Source organism: Gouania willdenowi, chromosome 22, assembly GCF_900634775.1.
Source record: "Gouania willdenowi chromosome 22, fGouWil2.1, whole genome shotgun sequence".
Lineage (NCBI taxonomy): Eukaryota > Metazoa > Chordata > Actinopteri > Blenniiformes > Gobiesocidae > Gouania > Gouania willdenowi.
Genome location: NC_041065.1, coordinates 19,390,923 through 19,409,676, shown reverse-complemented (window position 1 = coordinate 19,409,676; position 18,754 = coordinate 19,390,923). Strand labels below are relative to the sequence as shown.

Genomic DNA, 18,754 nt, shown 5'->3' with positions numbered 1-18,754 from the left:
TAGCCCGTAAATTACAGGTAGTTTTGTCTATGTGGGATAAAGCGTTAACTCAGAAAAGGCACATTTGGGCTCATCATTGTGAACCGTGCATTTTATGTCATTTCTAATGGTAAGCACTGTGGTGTCCTTTTTGGAGAACGCTGTTTGAACCAAGGTTGGTCGACTGGATGGATGGTTGGTTGGTTGATTGATTTAGAGGTGTAAATATTACAGAATGGCTTTTTGGTGGATTGTGGTTATTTGCTGTTAGTGTGTGTACATGTGTTTAAATGTGAGCCGTTTCTCTTGCTGCTTTCAAACAGACTTGTGGGTTGTATAACACTGCAGTTGAGCGTTAAGGGACTTTGTTTGGCTACAACCCATTCATTAGTTGTTCTTCTTCTTTGTTTCCTCTCCTGACATCTCATCTCTTCTGTTCTGTGTTGTTTCCTCCCCGCTCTCTTTGTGTCGCTCTGTTAAAGTCCTGCAACCAACCAAGGTTGATACATTCCATTAGTGGTAAATTAATGTATTCACATGTGAATGAAGAGTGCTTTTAGAGACGAGGCTCTTTTGCTGCCTTTTTGTAACAAGGAATATTTTATCTTTCTAAAAAGAAACGTTGAAAATGGAGTGATCAAGGTTTTTGGTATGGTTGTACAAGATGAGATCAAATATTCGCATACAGAATTTTTGCAAGGATACTCAACCCAAGTTACAGACGGCTCAACTGAAAGACTATTATTATTGGAAATGAGAGGCTATTTAGAAGCTGAATATACAATAAAAAGCACTTTAAACGTACACCTGTGGAGGTCGACATGTTTGACAAACTGTGATGTAGTGATTATTCAAGGAAGTGATCCATTTACGTAGCTCTCACTGGTTTTATGAGCTTGAAGGCATCGGATAATAGTGTAGACTAACCTGGTTTAAGGTGTCTTCCTTGTTCGACTAGAAGGCATGCATAGATCTGTAGTAAGTGTCCAAATGCTGCACCCACCGGCATTTTCATAGTCCGATTTCTCATTTCCTGGTAAATGCAACGTTAAAAACAATCCACCATCCTGGTTTTCTTAGGAATAACGTGAAAAATCCAGTCACAGTCCATGAAGAAGTTTGCACAAAGTAATTAGTCTCATATACCACCATCAACACAGCCACATGCTATCAATAATAACCAGTACAAAAGACATCATGAATGGTTTTTACATCCAAACGAGCCTGCTGACCAATGGCATTTCACACTAGATCATGGCAGAAAATGCAAGAGATTTCAGAACAAAGTAGAGGTGCTGTAGTGTCATCACTAGTTAATAAAAAGCAAATTAGTGACAGCAATCACCATTGCTGTAAATAGTGTCAGTGCTGGAAACCAAAATATGGATTGTGTACCTTGTACATTTCACTTGTAAAGGTTAAGGAAGGTAAATACATACAAATATACTGTAAATATTAGAAATATGAATAAATGATACCGGGTTATATAATAATATAATTAATGAAATATATAATTAGGATTAAATCTTGTCAGAAATACAGAAATTCAAAAGGAGGTAATTATAAGGGTTTACAACTGAGGGTCTTTATAAAATTACATTTCTTTATATTTTTCCATACAAATATATTCCATACGAATCGGTGTCGCTCACACAATTAATGGCAAATGGCACGTAAACCATTTTCTACCAATTTATTGTTTGGTAAACATTGACACGACTTAACACAGTTACTTTTTACCTTAACTTTGGCTTACAACTCTGGGTGCCTATTCCACAGGTGATGAATATTTGATGTATTGCCGGATTTAACGGTAACTTTTTGATACATACATATTTTACATTTGGGCTGACCATCTTCCAAAATGAAACCTTGGTCAAAAAAATTCTGTTTATTCGGAGGGAAAAGCTCTTCCTCTTCCATGCTTTTATAGCATTTTTTGGGAGGCGGTGATGTGCAACTGTTGTGTAGCTTTGTTTTCGTTCCGGGCAGGTTCATTCCGGCATGTACTAATAGCTACTACTTTTTTATTTTGGTAAAGACATATTTAATGACTTTGAAAAAAATATAATATAAATACTTAAACGATTGATTTTAGCATTTTAGTGTTAAAACCGCTAATGTCCTTTTGTTTTATTTTCATTAAATGATTAAAAAGAAACCTCAATGCTCAATATTTCTTTGCCAAACTTTGTCTTGAAGTAGCTGTGGGATGTAATTGGTTGGCTCTGCTTTCAGAAATCAAAAGCATCACATACTGTATCTTTTCATGCCATTCATCTATGTATGTATATGTAAATGCAACACTCTGCTTTAATAAGTTAGTATGATATACATTTAAATATGATGATTTCCATTCACTTCCAACAGTGTGATGCTTTCGTTTTGCTCCTTTGCTTCTGTCTTTCTTTTATGCACCACCCGCTGCTCCTCATCCCAGATTCCAAGTGCTCTTACTTTGCCATTATTTATCACTCTTTATGTAAATTCACTCTCACAAATTTTTGCCTATGCTTTTTGCATTAAAAGCTTAATTGCACCAGGCTTTAATCCCACGCCTTTCTGCTCTTTTAATATGCAGGAATTGTTGAGTTTCACACGCAGTAGCTAAGTGCTGTTTAACAATTAGCAGGCTCTGTGTGCGCGGTACTCACGTCACTTTTGAGTCACCAGCATTTCCAGAGCTTAATTTTTGCACAGAGAACTCCAAAAATCACTTGCCGTCTCGATGTTCTGTTTAGCCACATTTTTATATTTAAAAAGCACCTTATTTTCACCACAAAGAACTTCAAAAAGATTAAATGAAAGTTTTCATTAACTAGACTAGTTAATGTTGTTTGACATTCATGATTATAGGTTAAAAAATTACAGGAGCTTGAAGAGATTAAAGAAGTGCACAGCAAATCGCTTCTGCAAATTACTGTCTTCTTAGCTAATTTCTAAAAGATAAAGATAATTTGACTTCCATCTGCATTGACATGTTTTTTTCTTTCAAAAAAAAAAAAAATGAACAAAAAAAAAAAAAAACAGGTTCAAAACAAAGCAGCTAACCACGTTATTATATGTATTGGTAGGTAATTGAACACATTTTATTTGTTTTAGTCAATAAAAACACACATGTGAAAACATGTTATTGAAAGCTAATGTTAAGGATATAATACGTCTTATACTGTAACTGTAGTTTAAAAAAAAGTATAAAAGTTCTGTGTTTTGATGGTCTTCTGGCAAGCTGCCACCTTCAGGGTCATCAGTGCATCAGGTGAATGTATTTCACTTATGATTGAAATCATTTTAAAATGTCAGTATGACAAATTGTACCTGCTGATTTATAATTATAAATGATTCGTCATGTAACATTACAAAAAAATGCTAAGAAAGGTGACTGTGGCTCAGGTGGTAGAGGAGTCGTCTTCTAATCAAGAGGTGGGTGGTTTGTTGATTCCAAGGCGAGACCTGTCTATGCCCTTTGGCGAGACCTGTTTAGTGCCCTTTGGCAAGACACTAAACCCTAAGTTGCTCCCAATGATCGACTCGCACCTTCTGTAGCAGCTCTGTGCCATTGGTGTGTGAATGAGCTGACCATAAAAACATTATATAAATGAAGTCCATTTACCATTTAAGAAAACTAGTGCAGTGCCTGTAGGAAGTCTGTATTTATACATGTATACATGCATGTATGAATATATACATGTAGGTGTTTGTGTACATGTCCTCTATGTACTGTATATATGTATGTACTTGTGCAGCCGGATGCATATGTGTTTGTATAATGATGTATGTAAGATTCTGTACATAACCTTTTCCCCTTTTATGACACTCATAACATAATGGTAGGGTAGGTGATTTTCAAAAGCGAGCTTGATTTTGAATGTAGCCTCCCTGATGGCTCCGCCTTTACCCCTCCCCTCTGTGCTCCGTCTCACTCACATGCATGCGCACAGCTGCTGCAGAAGAGGAGCTCAGCTCATTGCTTGTATTGTGTAGAAACGTCATTGTCTCATGTCTCATTCACCAGTAAGTAAACACTAAACTTTACCATTATATATGTTAAAAAATGTGACCAAAAACTCTGTTTTAACTCTGTCAGTGGTGATGCGCTGTCAGTGTGAGCTCGTGCATGCGAGGGGTCAAGAACGAGCTGGGAGACAGGGAGATGTGATTGGTTAAAAAAAAAAAAAAACGGTTCGTTTTTTTTCATTGGTCGAAGTTACAGATTTACAGCTGCTACAGTTGACAGATTTTCAGGACATAAAGAAAATTTCAACCAAAAACTTAAAAAGTGTATCTGGAGAAAAACGCCTACCATAGCTTTAATTGTAAATTTTGTTCCACATATACTGTATATAGTAAAAGCCTATTTTTATTATTGGTTTATTATTTTTTTATTTTATCTTATTGTTTTGCACATCACATATATTGCTATTTTTTTAGCATTTAATCTTTTCGTGTTTACATCGTTCTACTGTATGTCACACTTGTTTTGGCAATGTAAACCTATTTCTTGCAGGTTCTTGCTTTTTTTGCACGTGGCTACAGTGTGCAGCGATTGGCTTTGGTGCGCATGTGGCTCTTCCCTATTTTACCATGGTATACGGTATTATCGTGACTAATTAAAAATTATGACGTAAGGCTCAGACAGCGTCACCAAACTTTTGACTTGTGACTTCACGGTTCAGTAACTGAATAACAAACACAGATCCAATTTTTTGTTTGTCCGTTCACATTACTATTTAAAATGTGACCTGTATCAGACTCCACTGTGAATGGTTTGCTGACCCGTATGCGCATTATCGCATTTGTCTCAGAGTGTTTGTGCAGTGGAGCCAGAGAATGAATGAGCAGGTGGCATGTATAGAGGAGGACAAGGAGAAAGAAAAAGAGACAAATATTTAGTTTTGGCTTTTTGTGGTGCTTTTAAACACAGACCATTTATATGAACCTTATTGAAGCTTTGACCAGAACCTGACGAAGCAAAACTGAAACCTACAAGTCCAACAGACATTAGATATTTATATTCGTGCCAGACCCGAAACCGACATTTAAAACCTATTCTTTTCCTCATACAAATGACGTATTTATGTTTGTTTTAGTGGTAAGCCTGTTTTTATTAACAGACAGCTGTTAATGTCAACATCAGATCAGCGCACGGGGAAACAATCACACGTCAAACATAGGTGCACAGTGCACGCCGCAGCGCCAGAGACAGCAGTTGATTGATTTACATAATCCACGTATCAAATATGAGGATAATCCATGTTCTTGTGCAGGAAAAGAATTGATTCAATAGTGGATACTTGTGCTTCAATACTGTCTTAATTCGATATTTATCACCTATATAAGTGCATTTAATTTTTTTCTAAACGTTAGTGAAACTGGTACCGTTGCTATTTTATGACACGACTAGGGATGTAACGATTCACTCAACTCCCGATACGATTCAATTCACGATACTGGGTTCACGATACGATTCTCTCACGATTTATTTTACAAAATGGGACTGTAGACAAATTTTTTTTTTGGGAAAAAAACTAGAAAATACGGTACTATTTTCCTTTTATTTTTCATTGTCAAAAGAATTCCTTGATAAACTATTCAAAACAATGCAATTTAACTAAAAATAAATCTTGAATTAAATAAACAAAGGAATAATACAAATGAAAATGAAGCCTATTAATTTAAATTCTGGTTCTATAATAAACAATGCAAAACGGCATAATAGTTATTTTTCTTTTTAAAAGTGCAACTGAAAATGTATTTTGTGCCTTAACAATTGGACTTTAAAAAAATAAAAATAAAAAACCGTGATTGCAATGATTTACGTCTTATTTGTTTGGACCAGCAGAGGGAGCTGGTAACCCAGTGGTCGGTTGGCATGCAGATATCTTGCAGTGAAGAAGAGATGCTATGCTAGCAGACAGAGCTAATAGAAAAATGTGACTTTTACAGATATTCAAGTAATATTACAGATATTCTTTCGGTGCTAAAGGGGTAATGAATCATTTATTAGCATATTTAAGAGTAGAAGGCGGCCAGAAAGAAACTATTAGCAGACTCCGCCCGCCGCCTACACAGAAAATCGATATCAACCGTGATACCTATGAATCGATTTTTAACTGCCTTACGATTAATCGTTACATCCCTAGACACGATGGTATACGGTATTACCGCCCAAGCCTGCTCTGGTGCACATGTGGCTACGGTGTTCAGCGATTGGCTCTGGTGCACACGTGACTGTGGTGGCTCCACTTTGGTGGACAATTTTATGAAATAATGTATTAACGGTATCATTGCAGTCCTAACAAATCCGACGTTGCACACCCTTGAACCAAGCAGCATCCATGTTGAAAGTCTCATGGCAGTCTGATCCTGATCCGCAGAGATATTTGAAGAACACACAGAGACAGACAGAGATTCCTTGCTTTATAGATAGATGTACCGAACGAGTACACGTCTCAACAAGGGTCAGCTGATGCAAAGACAAAAGTCCTCATTGCATGTGAGATGTGTTGGTGAAGGGAAACATCTAAACATGCAGTACTGATGCCCTTTAGGACCTTGAGACATTTCTTTTTAAACTAGAAAATAAATTAGCTTCCTCCACCAGACCCAGGTGTTTTGGAGTGGTGTAAAATTGTCTTTGGTACTCTTCGTTTACTGTCGACATTTGCATTTGACTTGCTTTGTAAAAACAGCTATGGGAATAGTTAATCATGCTGTCACTTCTTCGTTCTTCATCTCTATCTCTCTCCGATTGCTGTTCTTCTGCTGTATGAAATCAGCTGGATGACTCTAATATTCTGAAGAAAAAGAAAAATCACCAGCGCGGATTCCGCCTCCCCCCCAAATGAATTCCTTTTGCCTTTTACGCGGCCCATTATCGCACAGCTCGCAACACAATATGTCCTTATTGAAGCTTTCAGATGCAAATGAGAGCAGTGTCACCTTCTCTGTGTCCTGCTGACAGCTGTGAGGCCTGCTACCCAACCTTCTATAATTGCGACTAATTGTTATTCCCTATGAGGGACTTGGCACAGTACTCCTGGTCTCCTAATGACTACAAGAATATAAGTATGATATTGATAAATTATAAAAACTGATCCTGTATCTTTCTGCCTTAAGAACCCTAACTCAAGGGTTCTTCAATAAAGAAAAAAAAGATGATGAATTGTACGGTGGAAGGAGTAAATCCCTTTTTCATATATGAATACATGATAATGGACATTTATTAGTATAGCAGCATGTTTCATCTTCAAGAAAATGCAATGTTTTTTACATGAATAAGAAGTGCAATTCATATGCATACATACGTGGTCCCCAGGCCCCGCGGGCTTGGCCCCCTAATAATAATAATAATAATAATAATAAAATTATTAAAAATCGCCTGTTCAGTCATAAGCAGTAGAGAAAAGGATTGTTTTAACGTTATCTTGACAACAGTTCTGCTGCAGTTTGTTCCACTTCTTTGAAGCATAACAACTAAAAGCACCGCCACCATGTTTGCTGTGAACTCTGGGCTCCACTATCTGACCTGTGACCGTAGTTCTGAGAGACCTTCTGGGTTCATTCCTGACTATTATCTCACTGATGTATTAAGTTATTTATACACCAGCAGCAGAACATTAAAGTCTATACTGAGACTGACTGGGAGCAAGTCTAAAGACTTTAAAACTGGGTAATCGTGGCTCAGGTGGTTGAAGGGTTGGGGGTTTGATCCCAGTCTATACCTGTCTATGTGACAAAGTGTCCTTGGGCAAGACACTGAACCCTAAGTTGATTCCAATGGTTGATTAGCACCTTGCAATGCAGCTCTCTCCCATTGGTGTGTGAATGTAAGTGTGAATGGGTGAATGAGCTGATATTGTGATATAGTTTTATTGACCTATTTTTAAATGTTGAAGATTACATATTTAATTTTTTTTCTTCTGGTCCTTATTTTCTATACAGTGGTATGAAAAAGTTTGGGCACCCTTGTAAATGTTCATGATTTTCCTTAATAAATAATTGGTTGTTTGGATAACAAATTCCAGTTAAATTTATCATATAGGAAACAAACACAGTGATATTTGAGAAGTGAAATAAAGTTTATATGATTTACAGAAAGTGTGCTAGAATTATTTAAACAAAATTAGGTATGTGCATAAATGTAGGCACCCTTGCATCTTATTGATTTTAATACTCTTAGCACTAATTTTTGGAACTCAAAATTGTTTTGGTAACCTCAGTGATCCTTGATCTCCATACACAGGTGAATCCAATCATGAGTCAGGGTATTTAAGTAGGAAAATTCTAGGTGTTTCCTCTTTGCATCTTCTCTGATTAGTGGCAACATGGGAGCCTCAAAACACCTCTCAAATGACCTGAAAACAAAGATTATTCAACATCATGGTTTAGGGGAGGGATACAAAAAGCTATCCCAGCGATTTAAGCTTTCAGTTTCAACTGTGAGGAACATTGTGAGGAATTGGAAGACCACAGGCACAGTTCTAGTTAAGGCCCGAAGTGGAAGACCAAGAAAGATCTCCGAAAGGCAGCGGCGCAGGATGGTGAGAACAGTCACAGTCAACCCGCAGACCAGCTCCAAAGACCTACAACATCAGCTTGCTGCAGATGGTGTCACTGTGCATCGTTCCACTATTCAGCGCACTTTACACAAGGAGATGCTGTATGGAAGAGTAATGCGGAAAAAGCCTTTTCTCTGCACACGCCACAAACGGGGTCGCTTGAGGTATGCTAAAGCACATTTGGACAAGCCAGCTTCATTTTGGAACAAGGTGCTGTGGACTGATGAAACTAAAATAGAGTTATTTGGGCATAACCAGGGGCGTTATGCATGGCGGAAAAAGAACACAGCATTCCAAGAAAAGCACTTGCTACCTACAGTAAAGTTTGGTGGTGGTTCCATCATGCTGTGGGGCTGTGTGTCCAGTGCAGGCACTGGGAATCTTGTTAAAGTTGAGGGGCGCATGGATTCCTCTCAATATCAGCAGATTCTGGAGAACAATGTCCAGGAATCAGTGACAAAGTTGAAGTTGCGCCGGGGCTGGATCTTTCAACAAGACAATGATCCTAAACACTGCTCAACATCTACTAAGGCATTCATGCAGAGGAACAAGTACAACATCCTGGAATGGCCGTCGTCCCCAGACCTGAATATTATTGAAAATGTATGGTGTGCTTTAAAACGGGCGGTCCATGCTCGGAAACCATCAAACCTGACTGAACTAGAGATGATCTGCAGAGAAGAATGGTCCAAAATACCTCCCACCAGAATCCAGACCCTAATTGGAAGCTATAGGAAGCGTTTGGAGGCTGTTATTTCAGAAAAAGGAGGATCTACAAAATATTAAGTATTTTTTTTCTTTTGTGGTGCCTAAACTTATGCACATACCTAATTCTGTTTAAATAATTCTAGCACACTTTCTGTAAATCGAATAAACTTTATTTCACTTCTCAAATATCACTGTGTTTGTCTCCTATATGATATATTTAACTGGAATTTGTTATCCAAACAACCAATGATTTATAAAGGAAAATCATGAACATTTACAAGGGTGCCCAAACTTTTTCATACCACTGTAGGTTAAAAAAACGAATCAATAATCAACGATTTTGACTGATATGAAACTCTTATATCATGATAAATTTTTCAGGCATATCACCCAGCCCTATTGTGAAGTCCTTTGGGACTACCAGTGGGGGCGCAATTGCTGCAGTGGTATCTGTCATTGTGTCCTTAGGTACTTTACCTACATTGCCTCGTATGAATGTGGTGTGTGAGTGCATGTTGGTGGTGGTTGGAGGGGCAGATGACGCACTATGGCAGCCTCGCTTCCGACAGTCTGCCCAAGGGCAGCTGTGGCTACAATAGTAGTTTACCACCACTAAGTGTGGCGCAAAAGAATAATGCCATGTAAAGTGCTTTGAGTGACCAAAATAAGGCGCTATATAAATCCAATGCATTATTACCTTGGTGGTTATAAAGCACTGTATAAGTCAAGTCCAGACTGTTACGTTCCTTATGATGGTGTCTTGGAGTATGGGAAAAAAACAATAACTAAACCAGGATAAAAGACAATGAAACTGATATAAGGTTGTGTTTATTTAAAATACAAGCCCCAGTTTGGAAACAATACTTCCCACTTCACTCAGGTATCAATCCCATCTCCTATGGCTGAACAGGACCCAACACTTTCTCTTGTCCAACCTTAAGGACCTCACATTCGGCAATAAAGTGTCCAGGTTTTTGACAATAGAAGCATTTTCTATCAGACCTATTGCTAGGGGAAGGTGTCTGCACAACCTTTTGCCATTCATCATCTCTGGAGAGGACCTCACGATAGGGCGGAGAGTCACGCTTCATAAAATGACTTTTATGCATGAGCACAAACTCATCAGCCAGCACTGCTGCCTGTTGCTGGGTGGAGATCTTCTTCTCATTGAAGTACAGTGCAATTCGGTCGGAAAGACAATTCTTAAATTCTTCTACTAATGTGCTCTGAAATATTTGTTGTGGTTAAGATCCGAGCTGCAGCTTTCTGAACCAACTGTAGCTGTTTGATGTTCTTTTGGGGGATTCTTGTCAGAAGACCATTACAGTAGTCCAAAGCAGGGAGAACAAGGAAATGATAAACTGGAAACCAAAATCAAATGTTTCATTTTCTGTTATCTGCTAGAGATAATGTACCTAGAACTGTTTTGACCAGCTGCGATGGATTGGGTGTAGCCCCACGTAGCACCCACTGCGAACTGGAAATAAGCACCAGCAGACCCTTGTGACCCTGAACAGGAATTAGTTGGACGGGAGATGAATTAATGAATGAATCAACAGATTGGTATTACCGGATTGGGTTCAATATTACACAACCAGTAATAATTTTAATAGATCGGCATCAGTCTGTCCAAAAATGTGTTTGCGCAAACAAAAACAGATAAGAGACATTGCATGTTGACTCATGCAAACAAGACTAGATTCTTGTCATGTGAATGTACATTTTGGTGAAAGGAAGCAAGAATCTTCTAAGCTGAACATTTTGTATCAGCGCTTGAAATCGGTGTATATCACGAGGTGGTTATCTATTGTGTGTTGTTCACCCCCTCGGGGACACGATGTGTGGATGGGGCTGCACGCTGTCCAATCAGAAGCTGTTTGTTGGCTGCATGGCTGTTGTTTGTTCACATCGCCTCCTGTGGGCTTCGGGCACACTCACACAGACGGAGATGGCAGAGAGGGAGTTTATCTTTGTCAGAATGTTGACGAGCTGTCTGTCGCTCCCTGTGCTCATCACATCTGTAGCTTATGTGGACGGACAGCTCTGACAATGCAGTTGTCTCGCTCACACACAAATACACGGGAGTCACACTCACACAGAGCAGGGAGAACAAGGAAATGATAAAGTGGAAACCAAAATCAAATGTTTTATTTTCTCTTATTAATCTTAATATCCAAGTAATTGAATATCAAAACTGAGAAAGTTATTTAAGTGGTTCTCAAACTTTTCAGCCCGCGACCCCCAAAATAAAGGTGACAGAGACCGGGTTCCATCACTGTACCTGAAGGTGGTTGAACACAGACATGAACACTGAAGAACAGTCATATGGCTCATCCATTATGTCAGCAAAATGATGGTCCATTGTTCTATGAATCTGTGATAACTGCATTTATTTATTTATTTATTTATCTGAATAGTATCCACTGTTATCCAAGAAGTTTATTATTATTTGTGCCTCAGTATATAGTCATCTTAAAGATGTAAATCCTTGTTTTAATCTGAAAAAATGGGTTAAAAGTGACAAAAATGTTAAAAAAAATTGTCAATATTGGAACAGTTAGTTTAAACTGGCAAAAATGGACATGACAAATCATGAATATGCTTAAATGTGGTTAAATGATAAACCTGAAATATGGTGAAAAGAGGTTAAAAGTGACAATAATGCGTCAACATATGCAACATTAGAAAGTGGTGGAAAATGTATTGAAATTGGAAAAAAATGTGCAGAAAAGGCATTGAAATTTGATGGCGAAGTGGCAGAAATAGGTGTAATGTAGCAATAAAAGGAGCAAAAATATGGCAAGAAAAAGTAATGAAAATATGTAAAAATATGGCAAGTTTGGTGTAGTTGCAGAAAAAGATTAAAACTAAGCAAAAATAGGCTCAAATTGTTCAGAAAATATCTCACGACCCCAAATGGAACCCCTGATTTTGACAGTTTTGAATCAATTTAAAATAAAGCTTTAACACAAGAAAATAATAACATTTACCAACGCCAATAAGAGTCCACATAGATGGGATTATGTTGATTCCATAAGGGAACAAAATGTGGTAAAGGTTTGTTTGCCCTGACAATCTAAAGAAAGAAGAAGAAAATGATGGAAATGGTGAAATTGAGGAAAGAGTAAAGACGTCATACTGTGATACACTACAAACATGGTTGGTTCATTTTTGACCCACATACAACACAACATCTATTGACCCTGGAAAATCCAAACTAAGGAGTGATTTTAAATAGGAATCCGCTGATACTGGTATCAGGTATCTGACAATACTGACACTTGTAATAGTAAAACATGATTTATCAATGAGGCTGTTTGGTTGTGAAATACCAAGTTGGCTTAATGTTTGTGAGATTGACAGTGAAAGTTAAATTAAGGAACAATATGAGCAAAATTGTGTTTTATTAAATTAATCATAGCATCTATATTTGCATCAATATCGGTGAGTACACAAATCTGAGTCCTTGTATTCATGCTCAAAAACAGTGGTATCATACTTGGCTTTAAAGCCCATATGTCAAACTGACGGCCTGTGGGCCATATTTGGCCCATCGTAGCATCTAAAGGCTCAAACATACTCGAGCGGACACCCGCAAAGCGGACTCCAGGCCAATTAACTGCTCGGAATTGTATCGATCCGCATTAAATTGACCTGTATTTCACCTTCCTAGTGAAACAGAGCAGGAGCGATGATCACGAGCTTAGAGGAGAGGCTGGCAGACGAGCTACAAAAGTAGCGACACCTTTAAAACACGTGCCGGGAGAACAAGGACTACAGAGAAGCGCTAAAGCCTGATTTAAGGTTCACAGTCAGTTGTCATCAGACGTGGAAGTGGATGGAGTCTGACACACTTATTTGGACTATTCATTAAAGCGACAGTGAGTCCGCTTTGAGCATAAAGACATGTCTTATTTTAGGAGGACATTATAAGAAGGGTTAAGTGATGTTTGCATGTTCTCTGGGTGCCACAATCCTTCCTAATCAGGATCATTGAGACTAATGAAATGTAAAGCGATCTATAGATCAACATTCAGGTTTTTTTGTGTAAACACAGGCACTGTCTGAGCTGATAGAAAATGAGTAACTCTCCCTCCTGGCTTATTAAGCTGTGCAATGCTTTTGCCAGTGTGTAGAATTCTAAACCACTCTCTTTATTGTGTTTCCAATGAGCTCTAACTATTAAGTTTCCCCCTGTAATCCCAGGTTCTGGTACGGATTGCCTTTTCCTGATTTTGTCTCCTGTGTCAGGATTGTTAAATGGCTCTAGGGGTGTACGCTCACAGTCCACTTTGTTCCATGACTAATGGCGTAATTTAGGCCCGTTGTTGTGCAGCCAACAGAGGCCTTTGAAGTAGAGTATAAAACGTGGCACGCCTCACGTGGCTTCTCAACCAGCCATGTTCAACATCAAAGAGAACAAATAGTTACCGTTGATGTAACCATCACCCCCACCGCCACACGCACACACACACACACACACACACACACACACACACACACACACACACACACACACACACACACACACACACACACACACACACACACACACGTACATATGTCTTCGTTCCTTCATTTCTTTTCCCGGTCTTCGTCATTTATATCATGGCTTCATTTGTCTCTTCTGTCAGTCTCTCATTCTTCCCTTATATTGTACTTCCTCCTTTCCTCTGCCCAACTCCCTTTAGTTAGGGACCACATTCCTTTCATTCTGGCTCCTTTGAACTGTTTTCTTCTTTGTTGAAATTTTACACCAACACCGTCAGTTGGCTTTCTTACAGTAGGAACTTGAGTTGTAAGATGACTCATTCAGAGCCGCGATGACACAGCAAGCGAGTGGCGTAGGAACCAGGCTAACATTGAGGAGGGCTGAAACAAAATGTGACCAATGTCCAATCCTCGTATTAGTGATGTAGTGAGTTATTAATTTGCTATTTATTAGCTGTTCTATTGAACATTAAAGCTTCTTTCAACAAGTGTGGATCCTTTCAAATAAGAACAACTTCATAGTTTGATTGGAAACAGAAAAACTAAAGAACAAAATATACTGTACATTGTTATATAACATGTGACATTCACTCTGGCTCATCTATTGGCCTGTCTTAGCCCCGCCCCTCTCCTTCTCTTTCTGCATGGCATGTAAAACAAAAAGCAACATTACGTCAAGTATTATGCAGTATCCGCACGAGACTGAAGCAGCTACATAAAGGCCAATTGTATATTTAGGTTTTGTCACATACGCTAAAGTTTTTTTCTTATCTTCAGTCCAGTCCTTTTATCCCTGTGTCTGCCGCCATCATGAAACTAAGTGGCTGCTTTGATGGCTTGCTGCATATTGGCACACATCAGTAACACCCCAGACATGACGTGAAAAGTGAACATGTCCAAGTAAAACCTATATACTCATGGCTTCACTTAACTGTGCTCATATTTAAAGTTTTAAATTAAAACTAAAATTAAACTAATTTGCCTGATACAATATTGCTACTGGTCAGAAGCTGTGTATGAATTACCCTCAGAAATGCGCTAAATCTACGTTGGATAGCGTAGTAAAAACTGGTCATGGAAACACCATAATTGTTTTGTGCTCGATCAATGCGTGTTGTTTTTGTGTGTCGGCAGGACGTGGAGATTCGCACCAACGCCGCTCTGTACCTGCCTCAGATCAGCGACCTGTTAAACAGAGTCCCTCGACAAATGTTGCTGCTGCTCAAAACCAACGACCTGCTGAGGGGGATTGAGACCACCTTAAAAACTAGAGCCTCGTCCTCGTCCTTCCTCAACATGTCGCGCTGCTGCATACGAGCCATGGCCAGGTCAGACATACAGTACCAATGTTTTCTGTTCATGTTTCACTGTGTTTAACTGCAGATTGCGTTTCAACACAAGCTGATTACAAATTTTAATTGTCTTGTCTGCTAGCGCAACCTACATGCATGTGTAGTAAAACAGTGAAGGAAGCACTTTGAACACACACATAGAAACGTATGTAGTAGCTTTTCCCTAGTGGCACAACTATATACCAGCCCCTCTAGGATTTCACAGACAACTTGAGTAATTGTTGTGGCCTTAAATGCCTGATCTTGCAGTTTTTTCCAAAAATTGCAGCAAGAGTTATGGTATTTTAAGGCTTTATATTTTCTCATAACTTTGCATAAACAGGTCAATTTGCAAAAATACATTACAATACAGAAAAGGCTTCACAACAATTGAATAAGATATGGATCATTTCCATCACATCTGAAAGGTTTTCAATGCAGACAATAACAAACACAGAATAACTGTTTTTTTTTTTACATTTTTTCAACAAAAGTGTATAAAATGAATAAATACTACATAATAAATCGTACTTAGATTAACAACACAGTTAATAACAAATGCAACAGTGGTGGAGGCGGCCAGTTCAAATTACAGTTTTGTGCTCGCAAGGTCTGGTGTGGGAACACACAGTTGCAAAGTGGATTGACCGCAATGGCAAAGAAACTGCTTTGTAGAGTATCTCCATCTAAGCACATCAACTATGAATACCACCAACTGACTGACCCGTGCTCATCTTGAATGCCTTACTGTAATTAAAAAACAACAACAATACAATAAGAAGAAAACATGGCCTTTATTGAAAATGTGTTGGCTGTGTTTTTTTTTTTTGTGGAATGCCTAATTTACATATAGAAATGCAAATTTGCAAAAGGTGACTTGGATGTGTTACACCGGATGTGTCACGAAATGTTCGTACGTCCAGATTACATACAAAGTCAATGGATAGATGCAAAATCTTTCCTGTGTGGTGATGCGGACCGCTTCAGCAGGCAGCGATACTCACCGAGTTGGATGTGTCGCTGGTGGGCGGTACTTCACTTCAGACGTGCGTATGAAGTGAATTGCGGACATTTTTTGATCCTGCGACACATGCGGAACATTTCGTGCGGCAGATGCGTCCGGTGCCGCAGAAGACGCATTCGGTGTGAACGCAGCATTAAAGTGGCTTTCTTCTTGATTTTTCTCTGCCAATGGCCATGTTTACATTAGAGCTTTAATTCCTCTTTAATTGAGAATAAAATTTTAATTATTTTTAAAATGCCCTGTAAACACTTAATTACAAATTCAACTTAAACGCAAATTAGATGGCTGGTTTATTCCAATTTTTATTCCGAATGAAACAATTCCTCAACCTTTAAACATTTAATTTAAATAATTCTGGTCATTCTGCGCATGCTCGTCCTGTCGCGATGTCGCACTGGTGACAACATAATCCAAGATGGCCATCCAAAGCAATCGTTGGACTCGTGCCGAGACTATTTATTTGATAAGAGCCTTAGAAGACATGGATATAATGAAAAGACTGGATGGACAGAAGCATAAACATGCAGACATACACACAGACTTGTTAGACACACGGACATCGGCAAACAAAACAGACTACATCGGGGAACATGAACTTTGCACCAGACCACAGAGCTTCACTAATGATATGCGGGCCATAATAGACTCAAAAACCTGTATAGTGGAGGTAGAGCAGTTATGCATTAACCACCGGCTTTGATTGGCCAAAGTATGGTCGTCTGCCTCCCTTCTCCGCTACTCTATTTCTCTTCTCCTGCTCAGCTGATGAAAGTGAAACATGAAAAGATGTTATTGTCAAAGTGAAAACAGTTCTTATGTGGTCTTCTATGTTGTAGTTTGTTGTGTGTTTTTTTTCCCGATAGAAGTGATAGTTCATGTTCTCCCCCTGTCCAGTCAGAAGCCTTCCTTACCCCCAGACCTAAAGCGGAATTGAATAAAGCCGAATAAACCTGTTTTCTATCTAAATCTCTATTCCATGTAACCACGAAACGGAATACTTTAATTATGAATCATTTCGTTCAGAATAATTAATTTCGAATTTAAAAACATCATGTAACCGTGGCCAATATGGCTCTTGTGTAAAAAAGCATGAGGATCACTGCCCTAAGTTGACTAAATAGCTTATGAGCAGCTGTTTACCTCTCATCCTTTTCCCAACAGGCACAAACGAAACAAGGCTCGGTCCAGGAGGAAGCGCCTGCAGATCACACTGACCGAGTCTCTGAGTCTCTGCAAACTTTCTCTATATGAATTTTTCCTGTGGATAAAAGGCTCCGTGTTGGTCAACTGGATCACTACCCTTATGTTTATTCTGCAATGACACACCTGGACCTCCACCAGGACGATCAACAAACAAACAAACACTGATGCCGAGAACCTAGAACGCCTTACACGAGGTGTCCGCAAACACCCAAGGATGTAAAGGCATAAGTGACTTTAAATCTGAGCTTGAACATATTCTTTAACTTTACAGGTCATAAAGACTATTTCACCTATTACTAAAATTATTATTTTAGATTGGGGAAAAAAAAAAACAGCAAGGTAGATTTAATCATCATTAAGTAAATGCAGTTTTTTAAAGGGGCTGTATTATGAAAAAATCACTTTATATTGGTTTTGCTATAGTGAATTACATCCCTTTAGCCTCATTCAGAGGGCCAACATTGAAAAAGTTATATTTCCTCCCTCCCTTGTTATTTCACATTTTTTTAAAAGTCAGCTCCAAATGAGCGAGTTAGATTTTCCCCGGTTGTTAACATCATTGACCGGAAATCCAGCCTCCTCCTACCCTATAAGAATGTAAACTCCTCCCTCTCAAACTATCTTACAGCTAAAACAAACACTGCAGTTTAATATAGAATATACATTAAACTTTAATGTCATATATGTAAATGTAAACTGCACTACTGGACGCCCAAACGAGCTAGCGGCGCTAACCCGGCATGAGAACGACTTCCGGGAGGCGAGCTTGCTGATGTTTATGGAGTCGTGGTTCACAGCGCTAACACCGTACTTGGTTGTAAAGAGGGAGAGCGGTAAGCAGAAAGGAGGGGGTTTGGCTATCTTTTTGAATGATTGATGGTGTAATCCGGAGCACATCACTATCAAAGAGCAGTTTTGTAGTAAGGACATTGATGTGTGTGCGGCACAGCGCACACATCATGAAACAGTGTTTGTCTGACTCACAATCACAATAGCTGCTTAAATAGCCATTTGTTTCACTGTAATGTGCAGTTTTTTGGCTGAAAACAATAACAACATTGTGTGCATAGCAAAAGAAAATTGCTAGTGATCAGCTGTTGTGTGGAGTCAACGTCTACAGACGCGCCTACTCATGAATATGCATAAGTAGGCCGCAAATCAGCCCATTTTTGCTCAGAAAGTCACTTTTCAGAGGGCTAAAACTCCAGAAAACAGGCAAGTTTGGGAAAATAAACCTCAAATACTTGTTGGGGTTCTTAGAACAGATGGAAATGGGTGAAAAAAGCATAATACTGGACCTTTAAAACCTTTTGAGCCCTACTGTATTTTCAAGAGTCTTTTTGTGAAACAGCCCATTCTCTTCCTCTCTTAACAGTCAAGGACACTTCCACTTTTTCATTGTGCAGCTAAAACTCATTTCTTTCTTTTGAACCATTGAAACAGTCTCTGGAAAATGT

At 38.8% G+C, this 18,754-nt stretch overlaps 1 protein-coding gene across 2 annotated transcripts in view; it reads left to right on the top strand.

Annotated features, from left to right (window-relative positions):
• adck1 (aarF domain containing kinase 1) overlaps positions 1-18,347 on the top strand; it is a 75,638-nt gene extending 57,291 nt beyond the window's left edge. For both annotated transcript variants that reach the window (XM_028437383.1, XM_028437384.1), the window contains exons 10-11: positions 14,874-15,067; positions 17,256-18,347. In XM_028437383.1, coding sequence (XP_028293184.1) covers positions 14,874-15,067; positions 17,256-17,415 — 354 coding nt within the window. In that variant the 3' untranslated portion in view covers positions 17,416-18,347. The remainder of the gene's footprint in view (positions 1-14,873; positions 15,068-17,255) is intronic.
• The last annotated feature ends 407 nt before the right edge of the window (positions 18,348-18,754 follow it).